The sequence below is a fragment of the Balaenoptera physalus genome (assembly GCF_965194825.1).
Source record: "Balaenoptera physalus genome assembly, chromosome: 8".
NCBI lineage: Eukaryota > Metazoa > Chordata > Mammalia > Artiodactyla > Balaenopteridae > Balaenoptera > Balaenoptera physalus.
The window spans coordinates 123741442-123758224 of record NC_138887.1 but is presented as its reverse complement, the minus strand read 5'-3'; the positions used below and the strand labels follow the sequence as shown (position 1 = coordinate 123758224).

General features: G+C 55.6%; 1 protein-coding gene across 2 annotated transcripts in view; it reads left to right on the top strand.

Annotated features, from left to right (window-relative positions):
* The window catches only part of PTPRN2 (protein tyrosine phosphatase receptor type N2), a 707285-nt gene extending 698525 nt beyond the window's left edge, over positions 1–8760 (top strand). For both annotated transcript variants that reach the window (XM_082472631.1, XM_082472630.1), the window contains 2 exons: positions 1843–1916; positions 7088–8760. In XM_082472631.1, coding sequence (XP_082328757.1) covers positions 1843–1916; positions 7088–7159 — 146 coding nt within the window. In that variant the 3' untranslated portion in view covers positions 7160–8760. The remainder of the gene's footprint in view (positions 1–1842; positions 1917–7087) is intronic.
* Positions 8761–16783: the final 8023 nt, after the last annotated feature.

Sequence of the window (16783 nt, the reverse complement as noted above, 5' to 3'; positions counted from 1 at the left end):
GAGGGCCTTCATCGTCTGGAAGGACGGCCAGCTTAGATGAGATGAGCTCATGCCACACTGTCCCCGCACCTCAAGGCACTCAGACTGGCCACCGTGCTGGCCGGGGTGGTCAGCCCTGATCCTGGCCTCCCGGTCTCAGCGACTTACTGCTGGATTCCCAATACTCGTGGCAGCTTCCCTGATGCGAGCACAGCACCTGGTTGGAATGTGTTTCCTCCCAGCCGTCCCCACCTTCCCTCCAGCCGCCAGCCCCTCCCACTTCAGACACCCTCTCCCTGAGACAGTGTGCGGTCCCCCCACCTTCCCTCCCACCCTCATCCGTGTCCCCAGCGGCATCTCCCTGCCACTCGGAAAAAGGCGCTGGCGGCTCAGCTGTCACCCATGTGGGCCTCAGGCCTCCAGGATGAACCAGGGCACTAAGGCTACCGCGGCCTTGGACGTTTTCAGGCGCGCCTCCCAACTCCCGGCCAAGGGCAGGGCTGTGCACACGCAGGTGTGATGGAAGTGGGAGACCAGGGCTGTCCTGGTGGCCACCAGCCCGGTCTCGCTTCCACGTCTGGGTCCGAAGAGCATGGCTACCTGCTCTGTGTGACCGGGACGAGCCTCAATTTCCCCTGAACAGGGCGTGGTGACAGTTCTGGCACCGTGAGATGAAATGCTGCGCGTGACGTGCACCTACTGGGGGTTGGTGAGGGGGTCCCGGCCGACTTGAGAGGTGCCGCCCCGCCCAAGCCCCCAGCATTTGACAGGACTGCGCGGCAGACGTGAGATGCTCCCCGCTGAAGTGTAGGAAGCTCGCGAGCCTGGGACCCGGCCTTGTTTGTTGTCCAGCTACCAAAGGACCTGGCAAGATGGGAAAACAAGAATATACGCGGAATTCATAAGGTTACATTTTAAAACTCAAGCAGTATTATTTCTGTGGCACCCAAGTCACCTGGTGTCAGGTGGGTGCGTCCGTAGGAGGGGATCTAGGCCACACGACTAACCCGTGAGCACGTGGGGCGTCCTCACCTTTTCTTAACGTTTGGAACACTCACTTCTCACAGGCAGGGAACTCTGCCTTTAGAAGCCAATACTTAGATGTGTAAGATTAGTTAGTCTAATTAGTCTAATTTTTCATTTCTCTGAATAAAAATCCTATGCAATAGAAATTAAAGTTTATATGCTACTTCCTATGACTTAAAACATTGTTGGGGGGATTTCCCTGGTGGTCCAGTAGTTAAGACTTCACCTTCCAACGCAGGAGGTGCGGGTTCGATCCCTGGTCAGGGAATTAAGATCCCACATGCCTCGCAGCCAAAAAACCAAAACATAAAATGGAAGCAATATTGTAACAAATTCAATAAAGACTTTAAAAATGGTGCACATCAAAAATATCTTTAAAAAAAAATTCTTGGGCATTCCCTGATGGCCTGGTGGCCTAGTGGTTAGGATTCCGGGCTTTCACAGCCGTGGCCTGGGTTCAATCCCTGGTCGGGGAACTGAGATCCTGCAAGCCGTGCAGCACAGCCAAAAAAATAAAAAATAAAAGTCTTAAAATGCCACCAAAAAAAAAAAAAAAATCAAGAAAGCCCTAGTCCCTCCTGGCGACAGCTTGCTGTGGGTATCTATATAGGCATCTGATATCATTTGTCAGCCCAGCCTTCTTGAATCAATGCTAATGAAAGCCGCCTTGCCCTGTTTTCTTGTGTGAACCCTGAAATTGCCTGCCAGCCGGGCAGCTGAGGGATGACTGTCATTGTCATTTGGCCGCTGAGCCCTGAGGGACCCCAGCAGCAGGAGAGGGACGCAGAGCGCGGATTGTCTTGTGCCTGAACTCAGCCCAGTTTGTGTTTGTTGCAGGCGCTAAAGAGATCGACATTGCCGCGACGCTGGAGCACTTGCGGGACCAGAGGCCACGCATGGTTCAGACAAAGGTACTGCCGGCCGGTCCCCGGGGCTGCCAGGGCTTTGCGGGGCTGGGTCTTTGTGTGGAGGTTTTCTCGAGAGGAGCGAGGGTCAGGCCGGCTGGCCTCCTCCCGGGCCAGGGCTGCACGGGGCAGGACGTGGGCAGCCCCACCCTGCAGGGTCGAGGGCAGCTCCGGCAGCAGCCAGACATTTCAGCCTAAGCAGATGCAGTCAGATCTCAGGCCCTGGGAACTCTCCATGTGCCAGATTTGGAGAGGGAGGGAGAACACTGCAGTTTTATAGTCAGAGGTCAGTGATAAACGCTGGCACCCCTGCGTGAAATGTTCTGTGTTCATGCAACATTCTGCCCACCTCCCGTATTTCCAGCTCCCACAGCTGCAGCTCTGCCGTGCGGTCATCAGGACAGTGGTCACCAGAATGTCCCCAGGTGCTGCTGGGTCCCTGAGCACCCTGAGTAGCTCAGGTGCATACGTATTAAAAAGGCCAAGTTTGCAGCAAGAGGAGCGAAGACAAAAGATTCCTGGTTGGCCTTGGGTTAACCAGAGCTAAAACAGGTCACTGTGATGACCCATTCTCTCAGCATTCCAGAGATATCTGTGTCCAACCACAAACACTCCCACACATCCTGCAGCCGTAAATACAGACTCTTCTCCTTCTCGGTGTAGTCTCGACTCTGCGATGCCATTAGCGCCTCCACCAAAGGCCAAAAATCATGAAAGATGCCCTTGCAAAATCTGCTTTATACTTGAGGGGACTTTAAGTTATCATAAGCTCTCCTGGGAAATCAAGCTGGGTTGTGCTTTGGTGCCTGGTGGTGACGATTCTGGGACCCCAGTCCTCCTGCCTCGGGGTCTTACTGCCGCCCACAAAGGGGAAGCAGTTCCTACGCCCTCCCTCCCTCTCTGCCACTATGAGAAATCAAGCAGGACAGTGCAGTGTCTGAGCCTGAGGGGAGAGAGAACAGTCTAAATGCCACCCATTCCGCTGAGGAGGAAGAAGCCAAGAGCCTGGTAAAGTCCAGTGTGCACACTTTGACCTTGAAGATCATTTCAAGGGCCCCTTGGCTGGTTCTGCGCTGTCAAAGCCCCAAGCGCTGAGGCAAAACCAACTTAATTCTCTTGTAGAATCAGAACCCCCTTGTAAGTAGGACCAGAGGAAACACTCAGTGGTCAGGATCTCTGCCCAGCCCTGCCCTGTCCAGCTGGCGATCACAGCTGCCCTGCTCTCTTCCCGCATCTGGGGTGGGGCGGGGGGGAGCGGCTTGATGACACCAGCACCGACAGCCCCTCTGTCCCTCCGCTTTATTTCGGGCCCTAGAAAGTGTAGCATTGTCACCAGACCCTTATGTGGAATTTTATGTGAAAGTCACTGCACACTTTATGTTTCTTAGATTTTTTGAAATCTGAAATTATTTCAGACCTGCAAAAACTTGCAGAAAAAATACAAGTAATTCCCGTGTGCCCTTCGCCAGCTTCCCGCTGTTACACTTCGTAACCACAGGGAACGAGCGAGGCCAGGAAGCTGGCACTGATTCGATGCCAGTAGCTCATGTGCGCACCGCGTCAGATCTCCCAGGGACTCTTCTCTGGAGCGGGGTCCCGTCCAGGAGCCGCCACACGGTGTGCTCACTGGTCCTGCCCCCCTCACCTCCCCCGGTGGACAGCACCGTGGCTTTGAGGACCGGCCAGGTCTGGTTGTGCTTCTGTGGACTGTCTCTGGCTGGGGTGTGTCCGGTGCCCCCGTGATGGGGTCCGGGTGTGCGTCTTGAGAGGAGTGTACCGGAAGAAGGTGTGTGTCCTCGCTGGAGAGGTGAGCTTGGCCCCTGGGCTCAGGGCACGGCCACCAGCATTCCCCGCTGGTCAGTCTTTCTCTGCTGGCGGTGGTGGCGTCCCGGGGAGAACTGAACCCTGCTCACACCTGTTTGTTTGTGGTTCAGCTTTATCACAACGCGATGCCTTCCCAGTGCCCTGTAGCCCACGGGTTTGGCGCCCGTGGGACTGACCGTGCTGGGGGTAGTGGCCTGGTCATCCAGAAATGCGGGGTCGGTTCACTGTCTTGGATGGTCTGGGCCCTACATGGCCACCGGCAGCCGTACAACTTCACACGTCCCAGAACCGGGGCTGGGGCAGCAGGGGCGACTTACAACCAGGAATGAAGAGCTGATTCTATCTCTGGTCAAATCTGCCTTCCACGTCACCCCGTTGACTGCTGTGTGGATAATGCTCAGGACCCTAAATTCAAACCCGTCTCTTCCCTCCTTGCAGCTGGGCGCCCCCCATCTTCCCTCTTTGCAGCTGGGCCCCTCCCATCTTCCCTCTTTGCAGCTGGGCCCCTCCCATCTTCCCTCCTTGCAGCTGGGCCCCTCCCATCTTCCCTCTTTGCAGCTGGGCCCCTCCCATCTTCCCTCCTTGCAGCTGGGCCCCTCCCATCTTCCCTCTTTGCAGCTGGGCCCCTCCCATCTTCCCTCCTTGCAGCTGGGCGCCCCCCATCTTCCCTCCTTGCAGCTGGGCCCCTCCCATCTTCCCTCCTTGCAGCTGGGCCCCTCCCAGGCAGGCCCGTCTGCCCCCCAAGGGTACAAGGATCCTCAAAACACACGGACTCTGGGACGGATCTAGGCAGAATTACTGAGAAGACGGATCTTCTCTCCAAAACAGAAAAAAACATTTCCTAGTACATGACGAACCCCATTCAGCGCCCTGTGGCCTGCAGCGCGTGGGCCAGAGCGAGCGCAGAGGGGTGGCCCCCAGCCCCGCCTGGAGGGGGCGCTGCCCTGTGGCAGCCTCACGTGCCTCATAGTCACTCACATTCTGGTTTCCTTAAGTGACAAGGGGACACTGTTGGCCAGAGGATTCTGCCCCAGCATCCGGGTGCTCCCAGACGGCAGAGGCTGGAAAAGCTGTGGCCTCCTGTGTGGCTGGGCTGGCCCGGACCCCCGCCCTTTTCCTGGGGTGCGGGTGAGCTGGCCGAGGCGGCCGTGCAGAGTGTACGGAGATTCAGCTCCTGGCGTCGCGGGGATAAAGCATAGCAAACACACACGCGCCCCCGTTCTTTCTTCACTGATGGCTGCTCTGCCCGACATCACTCCATGACACTGAGCTTGCCCTAAAGTTCAATTTAACAGAAAGGTAGGAAATTTCCTCGGACAAAGCAGTGCCGTAAATCTGAATGCTGTTCCCCACGAGCCACGAGAAGGTCGTCCACAGCCTGTTCATTTGAACCCGTTTAGTCAAATCGCATCATTTGAGCTGAATACGGTCAGAACAGTTAATAAGCTCTGAGCTCGCTGAGGCTGGGGCCTGGGGCAGCCACGGAGCCCTGACGCCTAGCCGGGCACAGAGCTCCACTAGGTTGTAAAAAGTCACGGAGAGCTGTGTTTGTTTCCACCCGGAAGCAAGCTCTCAGTCAAACCAACCGCCTATGCCTGTTGGACGGCTGTGCGCCATCAGACACTCAGAGGACAGACCCAGCCCTGGGGGGTGGGGGCAGCACAAGGGCACGAACCGAGAGGACATCCAGGGAGAGGTGTCACGTGGGCGCGTGACACTGTCCACACGACCCCGTCACTGTACGTCCGTAACAGGCCCAGCAAAACGCTCATTTTTAGGAAGAGAGGTGAAATCAGGGGCTGCAGTTAAAATAGCACACTTCAGAAGATGAGTAAGGCTGTCCTCCGTGTGCGTCTTGTAAACAGACGTCTTCCTTCCCCTTCAGTGCGTCTCCTGAAAGAAAGGTGCCCTTTTAATCAAAGGCCTTGACACTTGCTTTTCCGTAATAAAATTTCCTCTTACAGTTGTCACTTAGAAATAAAAGCCATTCGACTTGTGTGTTCAGTCACCTCCAAGTAATGATGCCACGTTTGCCCCCTTGGGATACACGCAGGCGTGTCCACGTGGTCTCCGTGCACTGCCCTCCCCTACCTGTCCCGGTTCCGCACTTTGACTTCACCCCTGGGGCGTCCTGCTGCTCAGGTCCGTCCCTGACACCCCGACTTGCCTTCCTCCTGGAGGCGTGTTTACGCCTCCCGCTTTCTGTCTGTCTGTCTGTCTCTCCCTCTGTCTCTCCCTCTGCCTCTGTCTGTCTCTCTGTCTCTCCCTCTGTGTCTGTCTGTCTCTGTCTCTCTGTCTCTTTCTCTGTCTCTGTCTCTTCGTCCCTCTCTGTACTTCTGTCTCTCTGTCTCCCACCCTCCCCGTGCACACGCACGTACACACGTGCACATGGCACGCAGGCCCTGTGCCCTGTCTCTGTCTCTGGTGCCCGAGGTCAGGGGTGGAGCTGGGAGAGGGCATTCCGTCCTGACCCCTTTTAGGGCCACACTGCCCCGTCCTGTGTGGACGCGGGGCTTGGACGTGCTGCCTCGGCCGCTCCACACGCGGAGGGGCAGGGACCCCGGGAGAGATGGTGGACCATGTCCCGCGGGTCTCCTGTGTTGAGCACATCTCCCTGTTTAAAGCATCGCAGCCCTCTTTCTGATTTCCTATCCTTGCAAACCCGGTCAGCTCAGATGTTCCACAGCCAGGGCATTCCGCATCCTCCCTGCTCAGATGGCTCTTGTCCTACGCTTGAGTCTAGGCCAAAACGGTCATCTTGTCATTTACTGAATTTTATTCATTAAGTGCAGCTTCTGCCTGTTATGTTAATGGTTGTCTTAAAATAAATTTCTGTCTTAAAAGGACTTCAAACGCTGGGTTCTTCCCGATTTCTGGCATCCCCACCCAGGCATCTCAGCTAAGGCGACGCTGCTCAAAATGTGGGCCACACACGGTCCCCACCCGTGACGGGGAAGCAGCTGGTGCCGGAGCCTTCCAGGGTGACGGGCCAGGCGCTGACAGCCCCTCTCGCCGCGGCCCAGCGTTGGGCGCTGCTGTCAGAAGGAGCCTGGCGGGGCGCGTGGAGCCTCAGGCAGCCATTGTCCTGCTCACGTGTCTACTGGCAGCTTCTTGCAGCCATAAAAATGAGACTTTCCCACACGAGAAGCGTGGCTCGTCTGCATGGGGTAGTGCAAACCAGTGCCCTGCAAACCACTGGTCCTGCAAACCAGTGCCCTGTTCTCCTTTCCACGGAAATCTGCGACCTTTCCCTTTTTCTCCTGAACAGTTTCTTTCTGCAGAGTAACGCACGGGAGCCTGAGGCTGGCGTAGAAGGGACCCCCGCTCACATCTCCTTCCTTCTGTCCCTCCAGGAGCAGTTCGAGTTTGCGCTGACGGCCGTGGCCGAGGAGGTGAACGCAATCCTCAAAGCCTTTCCCCAGTGAGTGCGTGTGCCGAGGCCCCGGGGAGAGCCGTCTGCAGTCAGGGGACGACCTAACCACGCCTCCCAGCGCAGCTGCCTCGTGACCGGGTCCTGAAGACTCTGTGGGCCGTGCAGTTTAGCAGTTAAAATGTGTATTTTTGTTCAACCAAACAATAATAAAGAGAGATCTGTGGGAAGATGCAATTACGGGGGGCAATCAGTTCATCTATTTTCACTTTCTTGAAAAAAAATTTATTTTTCCTTAAAGCACCCATCCACACTCTTAACCGCAATCATGTCGTACTGGTGGTGCCGTCAGCGTGGTCCCCGGAAGAGAGTTGGCTCGTGACCTGTCACTTCCTGAAGGGGCGTCAGCTGTGCAGGGCGGGGCCCAGAGAGGCCTATGAGGCACCGAATGGAGGCCACCCCACCGGCTGTAAGAAACTCGACCGGCGTTTGTCTTGACAACAGTTTATCACCGGAGACACCGCGGCTTATTCAGGACTTAGGTGGACAGAACGGGGACGTTCTGCAGCTTTGGGGCAGGAAATAAGGAAGTCGCCCAGCTCTGCGTTTCATCCCGGCTGCTCAACACCCTTCCCGCCCTGCACTGTCGACAGCCCTTCCCGACCTTCCACCCCCGAGGATGGGCAGGGCCGCTGGGGGCGGACGCTTTCCCACCCAAGAGTGCCTGCTTCCAGGCCAGCCACCGCAGGGGCGCCTCACCTGGGCAAGGTGAGGGGCGAGCCCCAAACTCCAGACACGGTTATGAACTACAAATAAGGATTCACACAGACGCAGCTAAACGCTTCCCTGCAGGGTGACCGAAATCAGAGGGGGTGTGGGGCAAAGCCGGGCACTCAGCGAGCTCCCAGCAGGCACCTGTGGTCCCCTCTCCGGGAAGGCTTGGGCCCTGCTGGCATCCAGAGAAGACCAGGGGTGCTTTCACCATGGGAGGAATGCAGGGAGACCCACATTTTTTTTGCTTTTTACCTATGTGGGATCATAGCAGCTGGGGAAGAGGGATGGCCTGGGCTCCCCCCAGGGCTCAGACACCTCATCTCTTTGCCTGCCCCCTTGTCTGATGTCACAGAGACACACACATCTAGCAACGATCTGGATTTGCCAAAATACCACTTGAGCGCCAAATGTACCACCCCTGCCCCGAAACAGAGAAGACACTTCCTTAAACTGAGGACGCTTAAACATCTGGGAAGGTGTGCAGGCCGCTCTGGGTGTCGCTGGTCTCGTTTTAGGGAACAAGACGCTCCCCGGTAACCCTGGTACCTCTGCTTCCCGTGTTGCACACCATTCTTTCCATCTTAAATAGGTGTTACATCTCAGAAGACAGTAGAATAGGGAAAGTGGCCAGCTGAATGGGGAGAAAAATGCCAAAATATTGTTTGTGTCTCTAAATGGTGTTGTCATGTGTATCTGCTTTAATATCTATAATTTCTTTCCCAACGTCGTTTCTCTCTATCTGGAATCTAAATAATTAATAGAAACTAGTTTATCTGAATATAGGAAGCATATACCTACTTGTAATTTCTAACTTCTTATGTTTCTTCAGTGTGAGATATATAAATATATTTAATTGTGTCCGATTAAACATCTGATTTCACATTTGAATGGTCATTATTTGGGATGAGAGAGCAGTTTTTTCCCATCCATCCTGTTTCCTGTAGGTGCGGGCATTTGGATTCCTAAAACAACGTGTGTGTATTCTTTAGAACTGTATACTGAGTTGCTATTTTATTTGCAGAGCTGTGTACAGGGGGATGTCGAGTGTCGCTGAGATTTTATTCATTAAAAAGTGATTTTTTAAAAAAAGTGATTAAGGGGCTTCCCTGGTGGCGCAGTGGTTGAGAATCTGCCTGCCAATGCAGGGGACACGGGTTCGAGCCCTGGTCTGGGAAGAGCCCACATGCCGCGGAGCAACTGGGCCCGTGAGCCACAACTACTGAGCCTGCGCGTCTGGAGCCTGTGCTCCGCAACAAGAGAGGCCGCGATGATGAGAGGCCCGCGCACCGCGATGAAGAGTGGCCCCCGCTCGCCGCAACTAGAGAAAGCCCTCGCACAGAAACGAAGACCCAACACAGCCATAAATAAATAAATAAATAAATAAAAATTAAAAAAAAAAAAAAAAAAGAAAGAAAGCTTTCACTTTAAAAAAAAAAAAGTGATTAAACAGGGGACTTCCCTGGCCGTCCAGTGGTTAAGACTCCGCACTTCCACTGCAGGGGGTGCGGATTCGATCCCTGGTCGGGGAGCTAAGATCCCGCAGGCCGCACGGCGTGGCCAAAAAAATAAAAAATAAATAAAATGAAAATGAAAAGTGTTTTAAAAAAAGTGATTAAACAATCTCAGTCAAAAGATGGGGAGTGGTCTGTGCTCTGTGTGTCCCTGTCCCCTCTTTAGTGCGTGTCTGCCCAGGGAGTGTCAGCGGGCGGTGGTGGCCCCGTCTTTGCTGCCTGCAGAGGAGAGGGGGCCCTCCACCACTTCACAGAGACACGGGCCGTCCCGAGACCCTCAAAACCGGGGAACACGCTGGGAGCAGTCAAACCCCGGCCGGGGAGGGACGGCGCTGCTGGATGTGACCTGGCGGCTTCCCTCTTGTCCTGTGCTGGTCTATCTCGTCTGGCGGTAGCAAGACACGTGGCCTGTGGTGTCCAACTAAATGCTGGTGTTTGTTTGTATCTCAGCCGATGGGCGTCCACTTACACTCTGTTAGCTCTGCCTTGCCAGCAACTCCTTGCCCGAGTTTGCTTCTTGTTAAAATCCTGCCCAGGCATCCAGGAAGCTTCTGCTTTTCGTGTGTTGGAAAGTTGCTGTCACTGTTTCATACAAGCGCACATAGCAATGGGTGACACTTCTCGTGATAAACACGTGTCAGAATCTGCATGTGCCATAAAGATGCCCCTCTGGCCAGGAATACTGAGGGATGCGGGACAAAACGGACCTTGCACACGTCGTGCTTAGGCAGCTCTAAAGACAGGTGGGATATGGAGGGGTCGGTGTGGACAGCGTGATCGCTGCTGAACCCGAGGGGGCGGAGGCCCGGGTCCACGCGGTCCACTCGGGGTCAGCGCAGGGGGTGCTGGGAATGCATGCAACCGGCACCAGTAAAAACACACACAGCCTTCCCTGTTGTTGATGCCACAGAGCTAACGGATCCTCGCGGGAGGCCGGCTTCGGTTTTGCGGGATTCCTGCGTCCGCGGCCGACCTGTGGTTCCAGCTTGAACACGGGTTGTTTTCACCTTAACAGGTGGTGTGGTCAGAACTCCCCTGCTCACCAGTGGCGCCAGCGACTTCTTTGCGGAGCTGGGTCGTGGTCTCGGGGCCTGGGGGAATGTGTCCTCTGGTTTTGTGTGCTGTTCAGATGTGACCCTTGCAGACACGACACCACTCGCGTTTAAGTCTAATCCGCATATCAGTGTCTTCTCCAGCCCTTACTTCAAGTCTAGACAATCAACCAGACAAAAGTAAAGCGTTGACTTGTCATATTTGCTAATTTCTGTGATGTAAACACACCCACTATGAGTGATTTTAATGTGGACTCCCTAGATGAAAACGATTACACGAGAAGACAGCTACTGGAGTCGTGAGAGTGAAATGTAGTTCACACAATTAGGAAGCGATAAGTTTCGAGTATTCCTTACCTGTGTATTAATCTAATTTGTCAGTTAATATAATTGAATTTTAATGGGGGCTATATTTATCAACCAGCTCATAAAATTCCTAAAAGTTAACAGTCTGCTTCTGCAAGTCGACGCAAGCTGGCTGTGATACGCCCCTGCCTCGGAGCCACAGAGGGAGGGAGGAGTTTGAAGAAGGGCCGGCCCCGCCGTCCAGCCAGAAGAAGACAGGCGCCGTCTGCGGGGCTGGGGCTGATTCCCCACGTCCACGGGGCACAGGGAGTCCTCGCTGAAAAGCGGGGTGAAAATCTGATCCGACCCCAACAAAACCCTGAGCTCCCAACCTCAGTGGAGGCAAAACCACCTGGATGGACCATGTGCAACCCCCAGAGGAGATGCCCGCATGACAATCAGCTCTTAATAAAACGTCACAAAGCACAGGAGGAAATGGAGCATAGTTGGCGAGGGTCACTGCTGTGAAGAACCGCGGTAACACGATAAGGGGAGATGGTAATAGGTTTAAGCATCTTAAATGGCAGTGAAGAAGAACAGCACGAAAGAGCAAGTGGCTTTGAAACAGAACCAACAAACAGAGCAAAACAGAGTCATAGAAACAGAGAACAAACAAGTGGTTGCCAGAGGGGAAGAAAGAAATGGGTGCGGGAGATTAGGAGGGATAAACTTCCAGTTACAAAGTAAATGAGTCACAGGGATGAAATGTACAGCATGGGGAATGTAGTCAGTAACTAGGTAACGTCATCGTATGGTGACACATGATAACTAGACACCCCGCGGTGATCATTTTGAAGTGTACAGAAATGCTGAATCACTATGTTGTGTAACAGGAGCTTACATAGCGTTGAAGGTCAATTATACTCCAAAAACCAACAGACTCATAGAAAAAGAGATCAGATTTGTGGTTACCAGGGGCGGGAGGTGGGAGGGAGGGAAATTGGATGAAAGCCGTCAAAAGGGACAAACTTCCAATTGTAAGGTAAATGAGTACTACGGATGTGATGTACAACATGAGAAGTAGAATTAACACTGCTGTGTGCTGTAGAGGAGAACTGTTCAGGGGGTAAATCCTGACAGTTCTCATCGCAAGGAAAAAAATATTTCTATTTCTTTTATTTTGTAGCTGTCTGAGATGAGCGATGGTCACTAAACTTACTGCGGTCCTCATTTCACGATGTATGTGAGTCAAATCATCGTGCCGCACACCTTACACTTACACCGTGCTGTCTGTAAATTATATATCTCAATAAAACTGGAAAGAAAAAGTAAAAGAACCCAGCCAAACTTCTAGAGGTGAAACCCAAGGGGAGCAGTTATCTGGAAACGAGGGAGAGCTCGCTCTCGAGATACAGGCTGTCCGGGTGAAACGGAGTGTCGGGAGCAGCTGAAGCCAGAACGGTGGACCATAAGGTGGAGGCGGAAACGCGAGGTGAGAACGTGCAGGAGAGGTTTGGACACGGCGAGCAGGGTGAGCGACCTGAGCGTGGTGCCGAGGGTCTGAGGAGCGCCCGGTCTCCTCCACGGGCAGGGCGCCAATTCCGCTTCCTGGCGCTTCCGTCCCGGGCCCGGCTCAGCCAGGACAGCTGGGACCTCGGCGCCCATCCCGATGGGAGCTCCCGATCAGAGCCCGCAGAGGGCACCTGTTTGCAGTTTTATTATCGAGATGAGACTTCCTTCTCAAATGGCACCAGAGACCCGGGCTGTGCATCTCCCGGCCACAAGGAGGGCTTTCCTCCCTGACAATACTGGCACTTAGTGTGCACCGAGTGTATACCCTGCTCAGGGGGGCGCGGGTACAGCGGGAGCTACCGTCCCTGGTCTTCAAGACCAGCTAGAAACTCGGGGACTCGGGAAGCTACAGAGCAGCCTGTGAGGCCTCCTGGACCCGAGTCCTCACCAGGTGCCAGTGAGGAGGGACAGGCAGGGGAGTTGGTCACCCTGCTTCACAGGGGGCGGGGCCCGGCGGCTCTCAGAGCAAACGTGGGACGGCACAAGCTCTGAATTCGTCCCGACCCTCGGCCACTCCCCCAGCGTGTCTCTCTGGGCACAGAGCGTGTCCTGGGGTGGGGAGGTCTGACCATTCACCTTTGCAACACCATGGGGCTTAACCGTCAAGCGATTTAGGGATGCGGTCCTATGAAATTGTTGCTTGAGACTAAGGTAAATTTTACAAGCTGTTAGATGCGATCTTACAAAGAGAAAACAAAAGCTCTACGTATTGCAGTTCTATCATCAACTAGGCAATTCACGGCGCGCTCAGTGCTTCTCTCGACGGCGACACCGTGAGTCTGTGTCGGGGCAGGAGTGGGTTCCCTGGAATTCCTGGAAAATGCACACGTGGGCTCACATCCGCGCAGCAGCTGGCAGATCAAGCCTTGTTAAAAGTGCCTCTTTCTCCTGGGAGTTCTGAGCCCTCGTGTGAGGACATGGTGGTCCCTGGGGCAGCCCACAGCCTGACTCTATGAGTCTGGGCCCATCCTTATCACACTCAACTCTGCTCTCAGCCTCCAGCCCCACCCACACCCACACTAACTGCATCGTTTCTGCACCGCAACCTGCCCTCGGGCAGGCACGTACGAATTCTCCATCCTCTCCTGAGACCACCCCCCCGCCCCAGGTCACGGGGAGCCAGCACTGCCCTCTCCGCCCACACTGAGTCCATTTGCCACCTCGGCCTTGTGCCGGCTGAGGTCCCGTGGCCGGGGTTCAGGGCCCACCCCCGTGTCCACTCCTGTGCCCACCCCCGTGCCCACCCCATGTCCTCACCGCTCCGTCTCCATGGCTGGGAGCACCGTCTCCGCTGCAGGGTCTGAAGTGAACGCTGCGGGTGACAATCTTCCCCCCACCCGGCCTCGGCCACAGCCTGGCCCACGGTCGATGTGAGTCAATGCTGTGGATCTGCTTTACTGGGTGGTGTAAACTGATAGGATACGTCTAAGAAGCTTTATTTTTCTTACAAAATTAACGTCCTACTTTTCAAAAGCCGTTTTCCTCCCTCTTCGTGCTCCCAGACGTCTCCCCCTCTCGCTCTCGCTTTCAAATGCGATTGAGAAACCGCCACATCCGTCCCCAGGGGGACATGACAGCAATAGTATATGTAATCTGTGTCGTGTGCTTTATTAATCAAGTAGAACGCTAATAAAAAACCTTCATAATTAGTGGAATAGGCATTAATTCAAAGATGTTTACTGGAATAGAAAATTAGAATTTGATTACACTTTTGTTCCTAAACGATGGCTGGTTTTCATTTTATTCGGGATGTTTGTTTAGAGACTGTTCTTCGCTGTTCAGGTCGCTCTGTTTATTAGACAAACCATATGGTGTGTGTCGATCGTCCTCGTAGCTGAGTGCAGTGGATGGATATTGTGGCCGTTTCTGGATGGTGCTCTCGAGAGGCCAGGACCGCTCCCTCCCCTCCCAGGGGGCCGTGACCGCCTGTCCCCGGGGACGGGCCAGGCTGCGGCGGAGACTCGGTCCCGGGGCAGGAAGGGGACGCGGTGGGGACCACCCACAGGCACAGTCCCCTCGCATCCGGAACCTGAGCGGCACCGAAACTTCCGGAGTCTGCCCTGCACGGTCTCAGGGGACGCCGAGGGCCGGCGGGTTCGCTTCTGGCTCTGAGAGAAGCCTGGCCTCCAGAGAGGCCACCGGGCAGGAGGAGGCCGGTTCTCAGGGGAGAGAGGATGGAGACGCCTGGTGGAGCGGCCGCCTGTCTCTGCTTGAACTTGACGCCCGCGGGGCTCACCCCCCCTCTGCTCACCTGTGCTGCGGGACGTCTTTGTGCTCAGTCCTCTGTCTGTCTCTGTCTGTCTGTCTGTCTCTCTCTCTTCTCCCTCCTGGGGCGTCTACTTTGAAGGAGTAACTTACACACAAGTCTTGGAATGGCACAGCTTCTAACTCAAAACCATCTTTTTTGAACCTTTCCTCCCATCTCTATTTTATTTCCTGACATAATTATAATTACAATATAGTGATAACTTGTTTAATTTATCAGATCACTGGAAATAGCCTCTCCCATCCACAGATACGGTTTTGTCAAACCCCACGTCCATCAGACCGACTTTTTAATAAGCCTGGCGGCCCGATACTTGGGGCTCTTTCTTTTCACCAGGAGCTGAACCACCCACGTCTGCTAATGTGGGAGCAGCTGAGGGGCGACGCTGTAGCCGCTCGTGTCCTCATCCCCGGCCCCTGCCCGCAGCCGGAGCCCTTCGTTTGTCCCCACGTTTAGACAGAAGGGGGGAATCGTCACCTCCTGACCGGGAGAACGGGCGCTTGGCCACGTCTCCGGCCCGGCTCCGGGCAGGCAGGCCCACCTTCACCCACCTCGGCCACGCGAGCTTGGGGTCAGCTTCCTCCTGGGCCACCTGGACCCCCTCCGCCACCGCCTGCCCACCTTGAGGAGCTCTCCCTTCTGCTTATCAGCTGCCCAGACTGTTTCCTCCGAGGGCCTCGGAGGGCCTTACACACCCTCTTTTTCTTTTCCTTTTCACGGAAATCAGAGAATCAATCCGTGAGCAGTGGACTGGCCTGTCCCTGCAGAGGAGAAGCCGCAGCCACCCCTGAGCAGGACCCTGGGGCGTTGCCCTGCGGACCGCGGCCTCCCCAAGCCTCCCCAGAGTCCTGCAGGCAAGAAGCGCCCCTGCGGTGTCCGCCGTGTGCCGGGCCGCGAGCAGGGGCTGCCGGGGGGCCTGTGGCCAGGCAGGCGTGTGGCGGGCGTGAGGTCACCCCGCTCCTCGCCCACGACCACAGCCGACGCCTTGTTTGATAGCGTTTGATAACTGTGTTTTGTAAGTTCAGATGTGTATTGTTCATTATCAGAGAGCTTTATCACTGAGAAACAAGGAAATTTTTGAGAAGACTGAGAAACGAGGCTGTTTGGTCAACTCCAAAATCCTGAAATCAGGGTTTACGGACGATTCCCCACAGTCTCACAGCAAACGGGACCCAGTGGAAGGCTTGGGGGCCCTGACCCCCCCAGGTCCGGGGGCTCAGTGTCTGGGAGGCCCAGGCTGGCTCTGCAGGGCTGGGGAACACCCCGACAGGGGCTGCCCAAGGGGCTGCGAGACCCCCGTTCAGAAGCTGACCTCACAGGAGACCTCCCTGCGGGGGAGGACGGTGTTGGCAGGCGGGACGGGGTGCACACGTGCGTGCACGTGTGTCAGTGTGAGGAGGTGGAGGAGCAGCAGGGGAGGCCGGGTGCAGAGGCCCAGAAAAGAGGCCCTGGGGGGCAGCAGTGGGGAGGGTCGGGGAGGCGCCAGGGAAAGCCGGGGACCAGCAGAAAGTGCAAAATCCTCGCAGAGCGGAGGGGGTAAGCGATGGAGGAGGTGGGATTGGTCCCCGGGGTCACTGTGCTGGAGCCTGACAAGGCCTGCTGCGGCCAAGCTCCTTAGCAACCTGGACGACTCTCGGGCACCAGGGCAGCTGGTGTGCTGCGTGCAGCCCATGGGCCAGGGCTGGGTTTCAGCCCCAGTTCGTCCCCTCAGCCAAGGGGCCTTGTGCAGTGCACAACGTGCACAACTGCACTCGGGCGGCAGGAAGCAATGGTGCCTGGCCTGCCGCACACGAGGCTGAGCAGCAGCCGCACGTGCACAGGGAGGTGGCCAAGAGCTGATGGCACAGAGACCCCGCCCCACCGGCTGTCCAGGCTTGGGACACGGGGGCCCTGTCCAGCTGTGAGGGTCATGGGGAAGCCAAGGGGCAGTTTCCAGGGCCCAGCCTACTGAGCTGGGGCCTGAGGGAGGAGCTGGGCATCTGGGTTTGTTAATAAGTGCCGCAGGAGCGTCAGGGTCCGCGGTCTGGAGAAACATTCAGCCTCGGGCTTGGTGGGAACACGGGCGCAGAGAGTGCGCAAGCGACCAGGGGCGCACAGCCTGGGTTCCCCACCCCGTCATCCCTGCCCTGACCCCTCCATGTGTCAGTCTTTGCAAACTGCTCCAAGTTCTATTTTGGAACAAGATAAAAGACTGAAATAACACTTTGAGGCAACGCCCA